The sequence below is a fragment of the Lepisma saccharinum genome, chromosome 3 (genome assembly GCF_977018435.1).
Source record: "Lepisma saccharinum chromosome 3, izLepSacc3.1, whole genome shotgun sequence".
In the NCBI taxonomy this organism is placed as follows: domain Eukaryota; kingdom Metazoa; phylum Arthropoda; class Insecta; order Zygentoma; family Lepismatidae; genus Lepisma; species Lepisma saccharinum.
Window position 1 is genome coordinate 2,362,478 of NC_139231.1, and position 20,365 is coordinate 2,382,842.

Genomic DNA, 20,365 nt, shown 5'->3' on the forward strand with positions numbered 1-20,365 from the left:
ATTGTTGCACATTGTTAAAGTGTTCTTTTGTTCTCATTATTACATGTAAAATTGGAATTAGAGCTGAGCCGATACCACTTTGAACTGATACCGATGCCGATGCTCTTACCGATTCCCACCAATACCGATACTTGAAAATTGCAATAATTAAAATGTGTTCAAAATATTGATCAATCCTGGTGTAAATAGGTCTTCTCCAATTATATGCATCAATTTAACAAGAAATTTTATTTAGAATATTCAAGAATTTCATCAGAATATGATAATAGATACTATTATGTAATCATAAAATATAGTTTTTCGTGCCAAATAAATAGAAAGTGTGAATTTTGCATAATTTCCAGAAAATTGGACTCCGCAAAGGTATGGCACGCCATTTTTGCGGACCTCTTACAAGACCAATAAGTTGGAGAAGTATCAGCTGGTGTCAGTAGATTAATTTCAACCGATACCGATCCATCGTCATCGGTATCTGCTTAGCCCTATTTGAAATACATCAGCGGAAAGTACTGCTTGAAAAGTATAGCTCCTTCTCTGAGATCTATCTTATAATACTCAGAGGGAAATAGAAGACTATTTCAAACTCTGCTTGTTAATAATAGTAACAATTAATACATTGTTTTGTAATTCAAGTATGTCATACCTTAATAGGTACACAAATGAACAGAAAAGACAGAACTGAAATGCCATATGTAGTTTTCAAGAAGTGACACGTTAATTGCTGCCACGTTGTACTGGGAAGTAGGCTTCCCAGCCATCCACTAAAGGGTAAACCTTTACATTGTTGTGCATTTTAAGTTTTTCACCTCAGCTCCCTAAAAGATGTAAATTCCAGTGGAGACAAACAGGAAAGTTTAGTGTGTGAATGAATTTTTGAAATCTTTGTAATTAGTTTGTTCATTAATTTTAACATTTTCCAGCCGTAGAGAAGGACGTGGCAGTACAGAACCCAGCCGAGTGCGTGACTCGTGGGAAGGTCGAGATAGGGAACGAGACAGAGAAGGTGAGGGAAGACGAAGGCGAGGCTTCGACCAGGAGGAGTCCAGGCAGTCGGGACCAACCGTCAAAGGAAGGGACTGGGAAACAAGAGACTACACTGATAGTAGACGAGAATGGGATGGCAGGGGGAGGTAAGCATTTTGTTGTCATGTTCAATAATATACAGAGGAACTCTGATTTTACACTTTCCCATGATTTTACATTCCCAAATTTTACACTTTCCTGCATTATACATTTAATGTTGATGGTCCCAATGTAGCAAAATGCTCTGAAATTTTGCCCGATTTTACATTTTTTTAAGTTATTTCAGCTTAGTCCCCTAAAAAATGTAAAATCGAGGTTCCACTGTATATTGCTGTGTTCCTCATCTTCAAACTGTCATAGTTATGTAATGCAATATATTGTCTTACACTTTATGTTTGAAAATGCATGGTGAAATAGATAGATAGTGTATCTGTATTAAAATTCCAGGTCCATTATAGATTCAATTCCCATCACTGCTAAAAATAAATGTATGCACCTGAAGATGTGAGAGGAGGCACTTTCTCAAATCTTACAAGGAAGGGTACCTGTGGTTGTCACTGATATTTGAACAAGACAAATTAGAACATAAGAAATAGGCGTGTATCCCAATTTGACATACTATGGTCCATTTGTGGTGGAAAGAGATTGAGGGATGTGCACATAGGGAGATCACAATTATCGGAGGAAGATACAGAACCAGGTCTGTTAGTTGTATATTATGAGGAGAAATCAGTAAATAGGTCACAAACTTATGTGGGATAGCGAAAATAGTGAGTAGTTTTTAAAGGTGTCAAATGGCAGCACAATCCAGCTGATGACATTCACTTAGCAGTTGCTAGATAGCAGACACACACATGAGCAACTCAGTTTAAAAATGGCATCCGTTCTTGAGGAGTGTACGCTAGAAGAGCAACATGCTGTTGTGCTATTTTAGTGGGCAAAAGGACTTCCTGCAAAGGATGTTCCTGTTTATGGTGAGGAGTGTTTGTCGTGTAAAGTGGTGCACAACTGGGTTGACAAATTCTTGCAAGGACAGACAGACCTTGTTGACCTGTTCAGATTACGACAAAACCAACAGTGTGGTTGGTGAAGAGATGATTCAAGCTGACAGGCAAGTGACGATAGACAGCATAGCAACTGCAATAGGGTATTCTCGTGGTTTAGCTTACAGCATTATGCATGATCGTTTGAATTTCCGAAAAGTGTGTGCATGGTAGGTGCCCAGAGAACTCACTGAGGAACACAGAATGATTCGAATGTGCCTGTGCTTGGTATGCTGGTATGCCAATAAAGGATTGCTTAACAGGATTGTTACTGGGGATGAATCATGGATGCACAACTACCTGCCCTCATCAAAGCAGCATTCAATGCAATGGAAACATTCTTCTTCATCTTCATGCAAGAAAGGTTACATGCAAGTCCATGCAAGGTTACACCCTCAGTCAGTAAGTTTGTGTTTACTGTGTTTTGGGATTCTCAAAGAATGCTGCTAGCCCAATTCCAGAATGAGGTGAGAATGTGAATGCTGCATCATACTATGAAGTTCTGTTGGAGCTTCATGCTGCAAAGAGATTGCCTACTGACTAGAAGAGTATTGCTCCACCATGACAATGCCAGATCTCATATGGCTCGATTAACCCAGGAGATAATTGATTAACTAGGATGGCTACTTCTTGAGCATCTACCTTACAGCCCCAACTTAGCCCCAAGCAACTTTCACATGTTTGAGCCACTAAAAAATCACCTTAGCAGCAAACACTTTTGTGCAGCAGGTTTCAGGGCACTGATAAAGCGATGGGGTGGAGATTATGAAGAAAAATGAAAAAGGTTTTGAAGTCAACGTCTCACTTAGTATTGTTTTAATAAATGTTTGTGATGTATTTACTGACTTACCCTCATAGATACGAGGGTAAGCTGTTGTGCACATTGAACACAGATCTGTAGGAAAAGAGTCACTTTCAGAAAGAAGCCCATCATTAGTTGATAGCAAGAGAGCAGTACTTTTTCGTATGCCCCATCACCACCAAAAAAATAAGAGAACAAAATTCCCTGAAGAGTACTGGGGCGAGTACCGTAAACATTACTGTAGCCATATATGTATCTGTGTAAAACTTTTAGCCAATGGCCTGATCAGTATGTAGGCAGATTCCTTTCTTGCCACTATACATAAGAGCCCATCGTTTGAGGCTCACAACTCCTGTGCCTTTTGTCCATAGCAGCTATAAATTTTGAGATGCAATTTCGATATTTCTATCCGATACACTATGTAGAATTTGGATTTACACAACACTTCCTTGTTAGCTATAGAATATATACAAAGGCTGTCGCAGAGAAGGTGAGACTAATTCCTGTATAGGAAAACAGCATCCTCCATTGGCTACTAGGGTGAAAATTTGGTTCATTAGCTGCCGATTGAGACCAAAATGAGCACAATAGGTCAAAAAGTCATGACTGCGTAGCAGTTAAAAGACAAACATATACATGGACCCCTCCAAGAATCATTAAAATGAAACAAAAAAATTACAAACCACAAAATTTTTATTCAGAATCAGCCATATCGAGTAGACATACATCTTTTTCAAAATAGGCACCATTGACAGCTAAGCAAGTGTCCATTAGGGTGATGACTTTTTTACAACCTCATTTCCCTGTATCATAATTTGATGAGCTTTCATTAAAGATTACATAAAATCTTACTTTCAAGGTGATTAGATAAAAAAAACTCACGCACAAAATGATTTAAAAAATTTTATTTATCAGTTTTTTTTTGCCCATTTTTTGAAGTCACTGTAAGCAGATATAAAATTGAACACAAGCTTTAGTCACATATATTATAGGGTCATCAAACACACAAGGAAGTCAATTATTCACGATAATGTCATAAGACAGGATGAATCTCAGTGGGAGGTTGTCCTTGTTGCGACAGGAGTCGTGCAAGTCTTGCATAACTTTGATCGCACGTTCACAGCACTGGTTCCTTCGGGCAATGTTGATTGGAGATTCATCTGTTTTCCAGTGGGTTTTCAAGCATTTGAGACCTGTTGGGTAGTCATTCAGAACTGCAGATAGTTCATCAAAATCTTCAGCGCTGAACAATTGACTGCTGAACCAATGGTCAGCCCATGAGTAGGAAATGAATGAACAAATTTGACGCAGCCTGTTCCGGGTTTCAGGCATCAGAATAAACTCAAGAAGGGCTAGAATGGCACGAGAGTTCTATCGTGCATTGCTGATGTTTGGGATCTGTTGAAACTTCATGAAGGGGATCTCATTCCTGTCAGTGAAATGACGGAAGACACGAGTGAGGTGGTAGAGAAACTTCATGTCGTCTCTCCAGCTGCCTGTTTCCTTTATCTCAGTTTTACCATTGCTGAAGGCTGCTTTCAATTTATCATAATTGCTCATCAAATCCTGCACAAAGAAGTACTCGATGTTTGGTGATTTAGTCGAACCATGGAGCTCATCGTCCATGACAACACGAAGAACGCGATCCAGCACATGGTGCTGGCAACTGATGAACTTGGGTTTGGGGTGACCTTTCTCTTCGAACATTTGCTGCAGCTGAACAACAACGCCCGTCTTCTTGTCGGTATTCACGCTTGTTGTGTCAGCAACAATCATCACACTTGATCCCCACAGGTTGAACTCCTCTAACACATCCTGGAGTCCTTCTGCGATTGTTTCAGCTTTCCCATCTTTCAATTTGAGTACAGACAACTTATTTTCTTTTGCTTCATTCTTGAGACCCACGGCCTGATACTCAAAGCCATCAATGTGTTTGCCGTCAAAGTGTATGCTCCACTTCTCCAGATGAAGCGTGCTCACCAAGTGCTTCTTCATCTGAGCAGCTCTCGTGTAGATAGCCTTGTGGATTGCTGACTGACATGGTGTTGGGATTTCAATGCCCTCACCAGAAAGCTGGCGGCACACCTTTGCTGCTCCGTGGGACGACAGCTTTGAGCTTGTAACAAGGCGTCTTGCAATGCCTGTTGGGTTATGCTTCCTTGTGCTCGTTGATGCTTCATTCTCATCCTCCCAAGGACTGTCTTTGCTGTTGTCGGATGAGTCCGTGTAACTGTCGGAACAATCAGGTGACGCTGAACTGGTAAGTGTTGACACAGTCGCTTCCATTGTCTTCTTTCACTTGGATGCGTGGATGGTCTTTGCACTAGCATGTTTGCAACTGGAATAACCAACATGGCCCTTGCTCTCAATTTGCAGTTTGTAGAGGTTTTCTCATCCTCTTTGCACATCCATTCGCCTTTCACCTTGGTCACGTCAAACAGTTCATTCAATGAATCAAAGTTTTGTTTCTTTCTGCATCGCTCATAGTCTTTCAGAAGGTTTGCTAGTTTTGCACAAATGGCTTGATCAGATACATGCGGGAAGTTCAATGTTTCGCTCCATAGGGCTTTAAGCTCCACAGCAATTAGACTGATCCTCTCTCTCCATTCTTTGGCAGTGGATTCAAGAAATTTGAAGCGTCCAATGACGTGGCTTTTCAGGGGGCTGCGACTCCGTTCACTCAAGGGTGCTTCATAAATTGCCACGTTGCCTCATCTTCATGGCGCTTGAAACTGGACTAAGTTCTTTGTCCAGGTTTCCTTGTTCTTCTCCGTGTTAGAAGAAGTCTTCTTGAACGACATGTTGTCTTCTACTCAGCAACAGAAATAGAAAAGGCCTTAACGTAAATATTAAATACGTAACAAATTAAAGAAACTGTAATTGAGTTTCCATATATTTTATTTAAAAACAAGCAAAAATCAATTATAGAAATTTAAAAAAAAGACAGACACTAATAATATATTAGATGCTCAATTATAATTAGCGAGAGAGTTTAATGTAGCTCACCAAATAATGCAAGGATTTCTTTATAATATACTCTGGATAATGCGAAATTGCGCATTGCGCAATAGTTATAAGGCAATAATAATGTTGACACCAAATTAATCTAATCAAAACTCAAGTACCCGCTTTGAACACTTCGCTTATATAGCAGTTTATACCACACTGCGAAACAGCTGAAGAAAATTTTAGTACTGTACAGAAGCTTCCCATGTAATTACGTCACCGTGACGTCGCAATCCGGCCAGACGGCGCACAGCGTTCTATGATTTTCTGGAATATTCCATACAATTCTCTGGTGCATAAATTATTGCACAACTCTGTTTGCTGATTTATATTATATATAAATATTGTTAATACAATTTTATGAAATGGTAAAATGGCATACATAAAATTTAAAAATGGTTTGTGCGTGACCTTTTTCAATATTTCAGTGGAATATACCTCATTTTAGTCATTAATAGGCAAGAGTTCATCCATTTGTGCTACAGGAAATATTTTTTGAGAAAAAAATGAAAAAGTCATCACCCTAGTGTCCATATGCTCCTGCCACTTTGTGAATGTCTGAAAATTCATCGTCAGGTAGCAAACTGAAGAAAACTTAAGCTGCGGTGATCACTTCTCTGTTCGTCATGAAATGACGACCATGTAAAGCAGCCTTTAAAAGTGGAAATAGCCAAATGTCGCAGGGTGCAAGGTCCAGGCTGTATGCTGGATGCAGGAAAATTTCTATTTTTCTCTTCGTCGAGTAATCCTGAAAAGCCCACGCGATATGCGGGGTGCGTTATCGTGGTGCAATTTGAAGGAGTTCTTCAAATGCAGCCTTTATTTTTCCTACGTGCTGGCGCAGAGTCTCAATGACTCCTTGGTAATACCGTGGCTCTACTCAGTCTGTCTTGATCGGCATATGCCTGTTAAAACATTGCATATGTTTCCGCAGCACTTTTCCCTAAACGCCAACAAACTTTAATGACATGTCGCTGTTCATCTTGAATACTCATCGCGAAAAGCAATGTTATACCCAAAACCTGGAGGGGTAAATGAAACACGTTCTGCGTAAATCAACACAGCTGCTCACTAACGTGGTTTCGCAACATGTGACAACTTGCTACGGAAACAGAATGAGTCATCCTACACGACGCGACTAGTGCCAAAACCATAGGCAGTGTTGCCAACCCAGGAAAAGATCTGTCTCACCTTCTCTGAGACAGCCTTTGTATTAGGTAAAAAGAGATGATGGATAAGGCCTAAATTAGATTCATGCTAATAACTTACTAGTGTTGTTTTAGTTAATGCAGAATCTCTTGTAGGCGAGCTCCTGTAAGCGAGTGGGATGCCGCCCATAGGGAAGAGTGGGAGTCGAAGCATGGCAGTGGAAGTGAGTGGAACGAGAGGGAGCTGTTGCTCACCCAGGAGGAGGAATGGCCAGCTTTTCCATCAAAAACTCCTCATGAGTGGAGTGGGAATGTGAACGACAGAAGGAACTGGGAGGAGTGGCCGGATCCTCCGGTGAGGCCACCACGGATGGTGACTGTGAGGGAGGACATTGGGAAGGTGGAGGATGCGAGAGATGCCAGGAAGGGAGACCTTGAAGAAAGGTAAAAAGTTCATGTATATTCCATTAGTAAATGTTCTTTGCTTTGTTGCAGGCCGTTCTGGGTTAATTTAACAGGTTTTCATTGTAAATGCAATTGGGGCATTCCACAAATAGTGGTCCTACTCCACGTAAACAACAAACTGAATCAGTTCGTATTTTGGGAAATGAGAAACACGGTAGTAAATAATTACAAGGAAACTTAATACTCACGTTTTCCACAAAGCTGTTTTTAGTTTGTTCTATTAATTTCAGTGGCTACTGCCTTGTTGCTTGGCATGTTTCTGTTGTTTTTGTTCCTCAATTGCCACTAGGTGTGCTGTTGTTGCCTACTGTGTATGACAATTGAGGAACAAAAAACAACAGAAACGTGCCAAGCAACAATGCAAACAGTTCCAACGAGAATGGAGGCAGAATAAACTAAAAAGAGCTTCGTGGGAAACGTGAATACTAAGTTCTTCCGTAATTAAAATGAATCAATGTAAAAATTATTATAATTGTATTTTGTTATAAATGCTTTTCATGCATTCAGGCTATGTCGTCATACTCAAGTGTTTTCATTTGTTAGCAGACCCCACAAAGTATGTAATAATTATACAAAATCAGTTCATTATGGATATTTTAATCCCATCTCATGTCTTGTATAGAACCTTACATTTTATGTGTAAAATGTCGCACACTGGAATTCCCTAATTGGTAAACTACTCAGTGTTAAATACCAAGATACTTAAGAAATAATAGAATAAATCTTACAGTAGGGCTGAGCCAATACAGATACCAATGTGTGAGTATCCCCTGCTACCAGTGATATCAGTAGACCCAAATATTTATGGTGAATGAAATATCGGAACAAAAATTGGGCACATTTCACGATCAGAAGCGGTATGCAAAATGGCATTTTGGTGTTAAAATAGTGAATATAACAATTATTACACAAAATAAACACTTTCCTTCTAATAGTACATTTATGTAGTTATCAAAGTCAAAGTTTATTGCTGTGTAAAGGAGTCAATTTTCGCTTCTCAAATACTTACAACTAGGCCTTGAGCCAGGCAAGTTATCGGTACCACTTGGTGGGGAAAGGGTTCTAATATAATTTTTTGGTAAGGTTAGGATGCGTAGAGATGGAAAATATTTGATAGTGTGTCATAACTCTTTGCCTTGTGTGTGTTATCACTCTAATTCCCAGATACATTGATGTAAATGGAAATTTTTAATGTGACATTTACTATCAGAAATAACAATTACAGTAATTCTGATACAAATTAATAATATTGATGATGATAATTATGATTATAATAATTCATTATCATCCTTTGCCGTTTCCTGCCTCTGACTGGGTCAGCATAGTAGTCAAGCCTCTCCATTTTTTCCTGGTCTTCCACCACCCCTCTCTTTTCCACGGTGTTCAAATCTTGTCATCTTCTCCTAACACACTCCACTATCTGCTCTTTCTACCAACATCTTGGTCTCTCCCTTGGCCTTATTATCACTCCTTGTGCATTGTATAATAATTACACAATTAAAATATTTCAATATATTAATCACTTCATTAATTAGTTGGACAAGTTCACTGGCTATTTGTCCATCATTAATGTCAATAAACCTGAGTTGACAACTGAAGTGTGCAGCTGTGAGAATGACAGGAGCAGTCCAAAGACAGTGTAAGAATTCGTGGAGGAACATGGCCAAGTGGTAGAATGCCTCGACAGTGTGATTTACCAGAATCGATGTCGTGCACAGCCATAGGAAAGATGGAAGACACAGCAAGAGGTAGCTGTAGCCCTTGGGAGTGTCTCAAAGTGTCATTTCCCGCCTGTAGATTCAGCTCCAAATGAAGGGAAGGCTCAAGCTCATCAGCAAACAACAGCAGCAAGATGACCAGTACTTTTTGTGGAACAGATGGAAGAATGCAACGGAACTACAACATTCCCTCCTCACAGCAACAGGACGGATGCAGGTGTCATTTCAAACTGTCTGCAATTGCCTTCGTGAAGATGCCCTCTATGCATATATGCTCATAGTGTTTGTTCCATTAACCACAAAACATGTGAAATTTTAGCCTGTAGAATCTTGGCTGAGGAACATCGCAATTGCGGCCACACCGAATGGAGTTTAGCGCTATTCTCCGATGAGTTGCTGTTCAGTCTCCAGCGTGACAATCGACATGTCCTAATCTGGAGGAAATGTGGAACATGCAATAACCCTGCTTTTGTGCAAGAAACATTCCAAAATGGAGGTGATTGGCAGATGGTGTTGGCTGGAATCAGAATTGTCGGACGTATGAGCCTCCAGGTCATCCGAAAAATGACAGTTTGACAGCCCTTAGATATAGGGACGAGATTCTCAGACCTCTTGTCATGCCATGCACAGATGCAATTGGTCATTGTTTCCCTTTCATCGATGATAAATTTCATCCTCACAGAGTCCTGTTAGTGCACAACATGCCAGAAGACAAGCAAATCGAGAGTATGGACTGGCTAGCATGCTCATTGGACTTAAATCCCATTGCGAATGTCTGGGATGCGTTTAGAAGATGCATTTCAGGTAGGCAGGCACCTCCCTCATATCTTCCAGAGCTGCAGAATGCCCAAATTGAAGCATCACGAGGAATTCTTCAAGCTCTAATCAAGCCCATGTAACGCAGTTGTGCAGCGGTGTTGGCCGTTCGAGATCACACACCATACTAGGGGCGAGTTACTACTGTGACCCTGTCCGTTTCTGAACTGTTTTTATTTCTGCACACATTGCTCTATAGCAACGCACGTCATGTGAATATTGTGCCAAGTGACTGTAGGGTCTTTTTGTTACCTGTACTGATCCATATTCTACTGTATATGCTCTCTGAATGTTCTTTCAGTTGCATAAACATTGGTTGTACTTGGTTCTCGTCTAGTTCTTTCTGTTCCTCTCTTGACCCCCTCCCCCCTCCAATTGTTTTGCGAAGCATACTTTATAATTGAGAGCCTTGCAAATAATCCACCCATTAAGAAGTATCATGGCCCAGTGAAAATGAACAATAAACCGTGTGTAACATATCGAAGATGAAGGCAGTCGACAGCAATGGCAGACAATCACTATTTGGTCGAATAATAGTGACAGCACAGAATCAGAATTTTCAAATGGCCCTTCTCTTAGGATCTTTATCGTGGCATTTAGCAACTCCAGATGGTCTGTTATGAAAGATGAATAAAGCTGCTTTAGTGACATACTTGCAGAAAAATGTTATCGCTCCTAAGGAAATATCTGGAAATTCAGCCACAGTGATTGATGGCATAGATCTCATTCAGAGAGTAGAGAAAGGGGAGTTAACCTTTGGTGAGGTGGTTATATCTGCCTTGTCCATGGCTTTGCGGGAAGGAAATAGGAATCCAAGAATCGATGTTGTGTTTGATACGTACAATGAGAGGTCTATAAAAAACAGCAAACTGAGAATCGGAGGGCACCAGTCACAGAGCATCGCATCTTCCCAGATTGCCAAAAAGTGTAGAAAAACAGAGCATTTCGTAAAACTTTTCAGTAAGACACTGTTCGCTAACTGTGGGGATAAATGATGCAAAATCACATCTGAAGGGAGTCCTGAAGTACCTGACCTAAAAAGTATACATAAAGAAGCAGATGGTTATTTGTTAGTGCATACTGCATATACTTCTAATGAGGGTTTTAAAGGGATAATGAGAGGCTCAGAAAACACAGGTGTGTATTATATGTTGAGATTTCATGAAAGAATCATGGCTCAATTGTTTCTGAAATATATTACTAAAATACCCATTTGAGCCATTGACATTAGGAAAATAGCTTCAATTCTTAGTGAAAATCTTTGTCGAGATAAGATAGGTCTCCACACCCATTTGAAGGAAAAGGAAAGCAGGTGCATTGAAAAATCCTTTCTGCCAACGGACATACACAGGAAATGTTTTCCCAGCCCCGGAGATGAATGGGATCTCAATGAAGATCTAATGGACAAATGGGGGGAGCTCTCATGCTTGCTGTATGTGCCAAAATCTTCGGTATATTACATGAATGACTTGGGATGTCATCTATTCTGTGCAAAGAAGTGTTATCAACTTCCACCTTGGAGGAACTATCTGAAGAAAAAAGACTAACGTGCAAATTATCAAGCCGCTATACGCAAGAGATGTCTTCTGCATGATCCACATATAGCTAGTCCAATTGGCAGACGGTGGGCATTAAAGAACAGGATGGAGCAGAGCAGCTGGTAGTGGATTGGATGGAGTGGCAGCCAGCACCTAAACTGTGTTAGATCTACTAGCTTGCAACTCCATTAGGAACTTCAAATGCCTACAAGTCTTTTGTACCTAAATAACATCAAGTTCGCTGACAAGCGCAGACTTTCCTCGTGTAAGATTGCATTTATTAAGAAGGATGATGATGAATGTAAATAATAAAATTTTGTTTATGTTCAATCCTAACATACATGTCTGTGTAAGATAAAACAACTGTTATTGTTGGAAATTGTAAGTAAAAGTTGTGCATTTAACCTCTGTCAGTTTATAAGAAATACAATAAAGTTTTATTATTATTATAAGGATTATATGAATAATAATTATAATTATTGTAAAATAATATTGAATCTAATCAGTCTGTTGAAATCAAAATTATATATTCAAATATTGCTATTTATAAAAAATATGAAAGAACAATATTTTTCCGCCATGTTTGCAAATCCAATAATATAAGACAGAAGGCAAGGCGTTATGACAATGTATCACACATTTTCCACCTCTAGGCATCCTAACCTTGCCAAAAAATCACATGAGATCCCATTCCCCTGAGTGGTACCAATCACCTAAATTTGAGGTTCTGGCTCATGGACTAAACAGAATTAATCAATTTTCCAACTTTGCATAACTTGCAGAAAGTGTTGCATCGTAAACTCCAAATTTCATATTTAAGAGTTTATTTATTTAGCATTTTGCATCATTTCATGACAAAACGTGGTAGAAAATTTCACCTCACACCTTTCAAAAAAGAAAGAAAGAAAGAAAAAATGAACATTGCAGTATGTGTTTTGTGGAATTTAATTGCTGATACAAGTGGATTCTTTTCCATAGTCCGAAAAAATACCAATTGACATGTGCACAAAGTCTAAACATCTTTGATTATGCACAATGCATGGTTATCATTATTTTTACAACCAGATTGGCGGAAGAAGTGGATTTCGCGATTGAGTGATTATCTTTTGCAAATATCAATACTTTAAAGTAGGGATAGACCAATATAAAATTTTGGTTGATACCAATAAAGTACGTATATAAAATTTACCAATATCGATAACCAATATTCTACTGATCCGATATGAAATGATACATGAATAACCTGTATGGTTCATTGACCTCTTTAATAAATGTGTGTTTCGAAGTGACTGCAGTGCAAAAGAAGTTACATATTCAGACAGTTACTTTTTGCAGAAATAGGGAATGGCAAATTATAACAAAATTGGAGAATTTTGCACTAAATTGCAAAATATTTGTAGATATATTGGATTGGTAAAATAATCAGTAAGTTTAGTGATAACCGCTACACCAATATGCCTATCTCTGCTGATACCGATAGAGTAATAAATCTGTCCCATCCCTGCTGCAAAGATTGTTATGACCAGGGCTCGAAAAATCCCGGTCGCCAGGTCGCCATGGTGACTAGAAATTTCAGCCTGGCGACTGATCTTTTGCTGTAATATTAATGTTTTTTTAAGTTTGCATGTACAAAATTTTGAAGACTCCTTTAAATTCAAATTGCAGTACAGCGTAAGTTTGCAAATTATTCTTCTATCAACGTTCTGTACATTCCATAGAATCATAAATAATTTCCTACTCTTTGTCCCCCAACCCCGCATTTCCTGCTTTCTCGCATGATTTAGTGATGTTTTGAATACAGTGATGCTCAACTTCTTATAGTATGCATAATTGGTAGTAGGTGGTTTCCTGGCGCCTGATTTTCAGAGCTGGCACCTAGCTCTGAAGAATATTTTTCGAGCACTGGTTATGACATAGTTCAAATGCAAAAAGTATAAAGTTGTAAATGTTATGAGTAACTTTGAATTGCTACAGTTATCAAGTGTCAGTATTGGTGAGAATCTGTAAGAGTATCATCAGTGGTAACTATATCATTTTAAATTGTTATCGACTGAGCCCTAACCCACCATTTTGTTGAGAACATTATTGAATTTTCACGTACCTTTTAATTGGATGATGTTTGTTTCCTTGTACGAGGTCCAAATATAAGTTAGAATGAGATATTAATAGAGGAACATACTTTTGGTAAATACAGAAGCTAAATTTCAGTACAAAAACAGGCAATTTTGGATCAAAAGTGGTAAATAAAATAAAATTTCAGTGTTATAGCAGTGAAAAATCTAATCAAAAGCGATATATAGAATGACATTTTTTGTTTTAAAATTGTGAATATAATCCTAAATTTGATTTAAAAAACTGCATTTAGGTATTTCATGTTTAAGAGTCTATATCTCATTTGGCAGTTCATTTTGCATCATTTCGTGGCAATACAGGGTAGGAAAATGCACCTCACACCTTTCAGAAACATGATTAATGTATTGTACATTACATGTTATATCACATTTCGTGTTTTTGTCAAGAACAAAATATGCATATGTCTAGATATTAAGTAAGGTATCAGGACTGCCAGAATCAGTGTGAAAATGTTGTAGAACAGTCCAGTCACTTTCTAGGTATGATGTTATTGTATATCAGACAAGTGTTTTTTTGAAACTAACTTCTGTTCATTATCACTTTTGTTTTCTAGTGTCAGAAGAGAAACCGAGTTAAAAGAAAAGGAACCAGAGGTGGATGAAAAGGTACCCGTTCCTGAGGAAACTCCAGGTATGGTGACGTCAAGTATTCTTACAGATGTAGAAAGCATTTTACTGTATTGCAACTAAATCTTCCACTGAAAAGAGATTTTGATAGTAAAATGTGTAGCATGTATCTAGTTAATGCTTCCACCTGCTGGAACAGTCAGGGAATTTGAAAACATAAAAGAAAAAACCTGGAAAAGTTATTTTACACCTCCAGGATTTGGAAATATTTTTTGTCTCTTGAACCAGCTTCTTGATGAAATGGTGAATGGTATATTAAAACTTGAAACTTCATTTTATCATTTGCAGATAAGGGCCACATGCCCGAGCTTACGTCATTAGCCAAGATGGCACTGAACATGCAGCATGGGCATTTGCATACCAGAATGACCGTGAGGGCCGTGTGCACAGTAATGGACTTAAATTATTCAACAATTTGATGCAAGCAGTCGTTTTCTCCACTTTCCCACAGTCGACAGCAACAATGTTACTTTAAAATCACGTCTCGTCAGTCTCATGATCATTCTGGTATGGAATTGCCAACGCTGCAACTGTTAACTTGCTGATGCATGTTCTGCCTCATCTTGGATAATGATGAAATGAAGTTTCAAGTTTAATATGCCATTCATCATTTCCATCTACATTGTAAAGTAACACATTACTTCAAATGTGTAGCCATATTTATGACTCACCCTGTATTATAATTATTTTGTTTTATATTACAAATAAATTCTCTTACAAATACATTTCAGATGCTGAAATACGTGGTCTGTTAGGAAAGTAATGAGACTGATTGTCTGTAAACGATGAATTTTATTATTTTTACAAATCAAGGTTATCCCCTTCAAAATAGTTCCCTTGGGCAGCTACACAGCGATGGAGGCGTTGTTTCCATTGTTCGTAGCAGTGCTGGAAGGCTTCGATTTGATTTTGGATTTGCTCCTTCTCGCTTTCTTGGGACAGGGAGAGTTTGCAGTGTGCCACTCCTGACTTTGACGTTTTGTCTCGGGATCGTACTCGAAAATCCATGATTCATCACCTGTGATCACGCAACTGAAGAATTCTGGCTCCCTGTCAAGGCGGTCCAGAAGATCAAGACACAGATCCCTCCGATGGGTTTTCTGCTCAGGAGTGAGGTTCTTTGGAACAATCTGGCGCACACTTTTCTCATGTCCAAATCTTGTGTTAAAATTTCATGGACGGTACACACGTTCAAATTTAACTCGCTACTGATCATTCTCACCATCAATTGAAGATCTGACCTCACAAGAGACCTCACTCTTTCTACATTGTCATCCGTTTTTGAGGTTGAAGGTCTTCCCGCACGAGATTCGTCTTCCACTTGTTCTCTGCCTTCTTAAAAGGACTTGTGCCATCCGAACACTTGTGCCCTAGATAGTGCATGTTCTCCATAAGCCCTTGTAACTTTTCATAAGTCACAGTAGCGGTTTCGCCAAGCTTAACACAAAATTTGATGGCACAACGTTGTTCAAACTTTTACCAGTCCATGTTCATAATGCACCTCACAAACGCAACTTCACGTCAGACGCTCTCAACAATCGTGTAGCAACTGTAGCAAGTTGAAACTTGTACTGAGTCAACGGCAAGCGTTCCTCTACCTGCCGTGTGAAGGTGGGGGCATCAGCATTGCCGGTTCGTGCACAGTGTTGCCAGTCTCATTACTTTCCTAACAGACCATGTAAACAATAAGTGTAGAAGAAAATTGATTGTTATATGTAAATATGACAAGTGTAAGATAATTTAAGATGTTACCAAATAAGGCATAACTTACACAACTAAGTAGCTGAAGTGAAGGTTACACATGTACAGTAAAACCTCGTTAATCCGGACTAATGGGGGGGATAAGTTGACTGGTTTAACAAAACTCCAGATTAACTGAAATAACCTAAGAGAACAGTAGAAAGTGCAATAAAACTCAGTTTATAGCAACAAAACACGTGTATTATGGTGTATTTAAAGAGCATAGGCTTAAGTACACTTTACAGTACAGTAGAAAGTCTGCGGAAAACAGAATTTCATCAGTAGTTGAATGTCTTTTCTTTGGGAAGTTCTCTTGTTGATTTCTAGCCACATTTAAAACCTTGCATTCTGCTTTTCTTGGCCTGTCCAGCTTATACTTTCTACTTTAACTTTTTTATCCCAACTTACCTTCACATGTTTTAAACTTTGACTGTTCTTGTCCTTACTCCTGAAGAAGCCACATGATGTGGCGATAGCTTTAGTAACTGGAAAAGCAAGTACAGTGAAACCCTGATTTTACGTTCCTGGATTTTACATTTTCCCACATTATACATTCAATCTTGATGGTCCCAACAGCAAAATGTTATAACATTTTCCTCAATTTTACATTCTTCCACATCTTAAGTTATTTCAGCTTGGTCCCCTGAAAAACGTAAAATCAAGGTTCCACACTTTAACCTGTGTGAGTAAAAATTTGTGTGGGTATTAATATGTCTGACAAATTTACAATTCATGATGGGTTAAAACAAGGAGATGCATTATCTCCATTGCTCTTTAATTTTGCCTTAGAATATGCTGTTAGGAAGGTAAACGAAACTAAAGAAGGACTAAAATTAAATGGTGTGACTCAGTTGTTAGCATATGCAGATGATGTAGACTTACTGGGGGATGATGTGAATACAATTAAGAATAATGCTAAAATATTTTTCAAAACTGCTAAAGAGATAGGTTTGGAAGTTAACAAAGAGAAAACTAAATATATGCTTACAGGCCGAAACCAAGTGTTAGGTAATAATCAAAATCTAATTATTGATAACAACTCGTTTGAACCAGTTTCCAAATTCAAATACTTAGGAGTAATATTAACAAATGAAAATTATATTAAAGAGGAAATAAATAGTAGGCTTAATTCAGGAAATGCATGTTACTTCTCTCTTCATAAACTTTTGTCTTCTCGTTTAATATCTAAGAAACTAAAAGTTAAAATATACAAAACCGTAATTTTGCCTGTAGTATTATATGGGTGTGAAACTTGGTCCCTTACATTGAAAGAGGAACATAAATTGAGAGTATTTGAAAATAGGATCCTTAGGAAAATCTTTGGACCTAAAAGGGATGAGGAGACAGGTGAGTGGAGAAGGTTACATAATTTAGAACTACATAATTTGTATTCATGTCCAGACATTATTAGAATAATTAAATCAAGAAGACTTAGGTGGGCAGGCCATGTGGCACGAATGGGAGAGGAAAGAGGAGTTTACAGGATTCTTGTTGGGAAACCTGATGGTAAGAGACCTGTAGGAAGGCCAAGACGAAGATGGAGGGACAACGTCGAGATGGACCTAAGGGAAATCGGTAGGGATGGAAAAGAGTATATAGATCTTGCTCAAGATAGGGACAGATGGAAGGCCTGTGTTGCTGCAGCCATGAACCTTCGGGTTTAAGAAGGCTAGAGAGTTAGTTTTTAGTTAGTTAGTGAGTAAAAATTACCCAGCCGATTTTGAAATATATTTTTGATCACTTCCGATGAGTGTCTGAGGCCACCCTTCTCAGTACCTTTCCAATGAACCTTTCCGAATGTTGGGATCTTGAATCGACTATTGGTTTGTTCAGTTCTAAAGTCTTTGGAAACACTCCCTAGGTAAGTGTCACCCAACATGTGCTCATATGTTTCAGTTTGGTATTTCATGTTCTACTTTTCTCGTTTTTATCAATTATGTGATTCAATGCAAATGTTCAAAATTAATAACATTAAAGGTATTACTATTTACATCCTTTGAAGCAATTAATATTCGTAGTTAACTGAGTTTTCTTGGTACTTTTTTACCCAATGCACATCCTTACGTTGTGGCAGAGAACACTCGTCTTAGTCTTGTCTTCTCATCTTTTCTTAGCTTTATCTTTGCGTACTGAAATAAAAATGTTCAGACTTTGTAGAATTAAGTTAATCATTGAGATATTATTATTTACATGCTTTATGACAATTAAAATTCGGACTCAAGAAGCAATTTTCTTCCGAGTATGTTTTACCCAGCATGTGTCCTTATGCCCTCAGCAGAGAGCGTTCATTCTGCTGGGTTGACATCTAAACATCTGGCCCTAGTTATAAGCATAATGTTACTCAGTGCACCTTGCAAGTGATGAAAACAGTTTTTGAAACGTGATTTCCTGTCTCTCCTTGTCTTGAAAGTTGCTGCAGCCACTGAGGAACCTCCTGCAGTAAAAAAGGAGGAGCCTGCAACCGCAAAGAGGCACCGAGAAGAGTCTGATAGCGAGACCGAGAAGCCTGAAGCCAAGAAGATTTGCCTACTGGAACCAACACCTGCAGCTCCTCCAGCAATTGAGCCCATGGTTGAGGATTTCAGTGACTTCAGTGATGATGTCGATGAAATATTGAACAGGGATGACATGGTGAGTATTCTCCCTTCCACTTTTTACGATTGATTTTCTTAGCAGCTTACCTTTTTTTTTCTGTGAACCAGCACGAATAAGAAGCAAGTTCTTACTTGTATGGGTAGCAAGGTTGTTTGGAGATAAGCAGAAAACAGCGTAAAAAGGAATTGAAATTAATGAAAGGTGAGGGTTGTTAAATGTCCAGAACTTTTAAATAAATTCTGTTCCGGAAAGTATTTCAATTCGGTCCAGGTACCTTTTTCTGGATCAATTTAAATATGGTCCAGGAACCTTTTTTTCCGGATCAATTGAAATAGGGTCCAAGTTCCACATTGAAATGAAGCAAATATGCAACTTGGGCCAAATTTAAATTGTGCGAGAAAAAAAGTTCCTGGAAAGAAAGAAAACTTTCAATGCAGGAAAATGTAAAATCAGGTAAAATTTTATAACATTATGCTATGTTGGGACCATCAAGATTGAATGTATAATGCGGGAAAACATAAAATTAAGGTTCCACTGTATATGTAGAATTTCTCATTAAGAAAGTACTCACTTATCTGTGAAACTGGTATTTATTGTTATTAATGTTGGTCGCCACTGCCACCATTCTCTTGGAATGCAATTGTACAAGAAGTTCCCAAGATAATGGTGGTAATGGTTACCAAAATTAATAAAAGAAAGAAAATAAACAAACAAAAAATGCTTCATAGTTAAGCAAGTACTGTACTTCTTTCAATACTTTAATTTGCTCTCACAAGTTTCATTCCCAAAAATGTGAATATATAATTGTTCTACAAAACCAGGACACATGCATTGTTCCAGAAATTTTGCCTAAATTACAGACTCTTTGTAGAAATATTCAGTAAAATTATTGGTAGTTTTACCATTACACTACTCTCATATGTTGGTCGTTACTAATAAGAAGCCCTATTCTGCTAGAAATTTGCACACTCTGAAAACATAAGTGTACATTTCACGTTCATAAAAAATTTTGTTCTCTAAGTTAATTGCTAGCAACTTGACTACCCACGCAAGTAAGAAGATACAATTCCAGCACTAGCATTGAGTGGCACCTAGCCAGTAATAAATGAGTAAATAGAGGTGGTAGATGCATGTTGAAATAAAATATACATTACATTTCTGTAGAATTTTGTTGCAAAGAGAATTTTGTTGCAAAGAGCTCCAACTTAACATATGCAAGGTGTTGCTGCTAAGTATGAGGTAAGCATGGCTATTGTATGTATCCACCTTATAATACACTAGCGTATTTATACTTTGGTGTAATAAATTTATGCAAATAATGCAGCCATTAAATCTTAAGAAACTTAAGTTCAAAATTTGATTATGCTTTTTGCAGAGGTCTGCTATTCACGTACTCATACATGGTAAAACATTGCAACATAATGAAATAATTGATAACATTGAAAGTTAATATGGAATTACAATGACAAGTATAAATTGAGTGTGTGCCATTTGAAACTAGTTAGTATCTAAAAACAATAAAAAGAGATGATTTTAAATTTTGCACATGAAAGGAATTTCACTTAAATTAGTATATTTAATATTTGAATCACATGCTGGTGTGCATATAATTTAGTATTAAAACTTAACATTCAGTTGAAATTAATTGAAATTGGCCATCCTAAAACTATTTATTTTTAAAATACTGCATGCAATATTATCGCAGGTTCACA

General features: G+C 38.1%; 1 protein-coding gene across 5 annotated transcripts in view; it reads left to right on the forward strand.

Moving 5' to 3' along the window:
* Positions 1 to 20,365, forward strand: part of LOC145984902 (uncharacterized) — a 147,814-nt gene that overhangs the window by 89,514 nt on the left and 37,935 nt on the right. For all 5 annotated transcript variants that reach the window (XM_083118278.1, XM_083118282.1, XM_083118279.1 and 2 more), the window contains 4 exons: positions 921 to 1,130; positions 7,179 to 7,466; positions 14,246 to 14,322; positions 18,469 to 18,689. In XM_083118278.1, the coding sequence (XP_082974404.1) occupies positions 921 to 1,130; positions 7,179 to 7,466; positions 14,246 to 14,322; positions 18,469 to 18,689 (796 nt within the window). The remainder of the gene's footprint in view (positions 1 to 920; positions 1,131 to 7,178; positions 7,467 to 14,245; positions 14,323 to 18,468; positions 18,690 to 20,365) is intronic.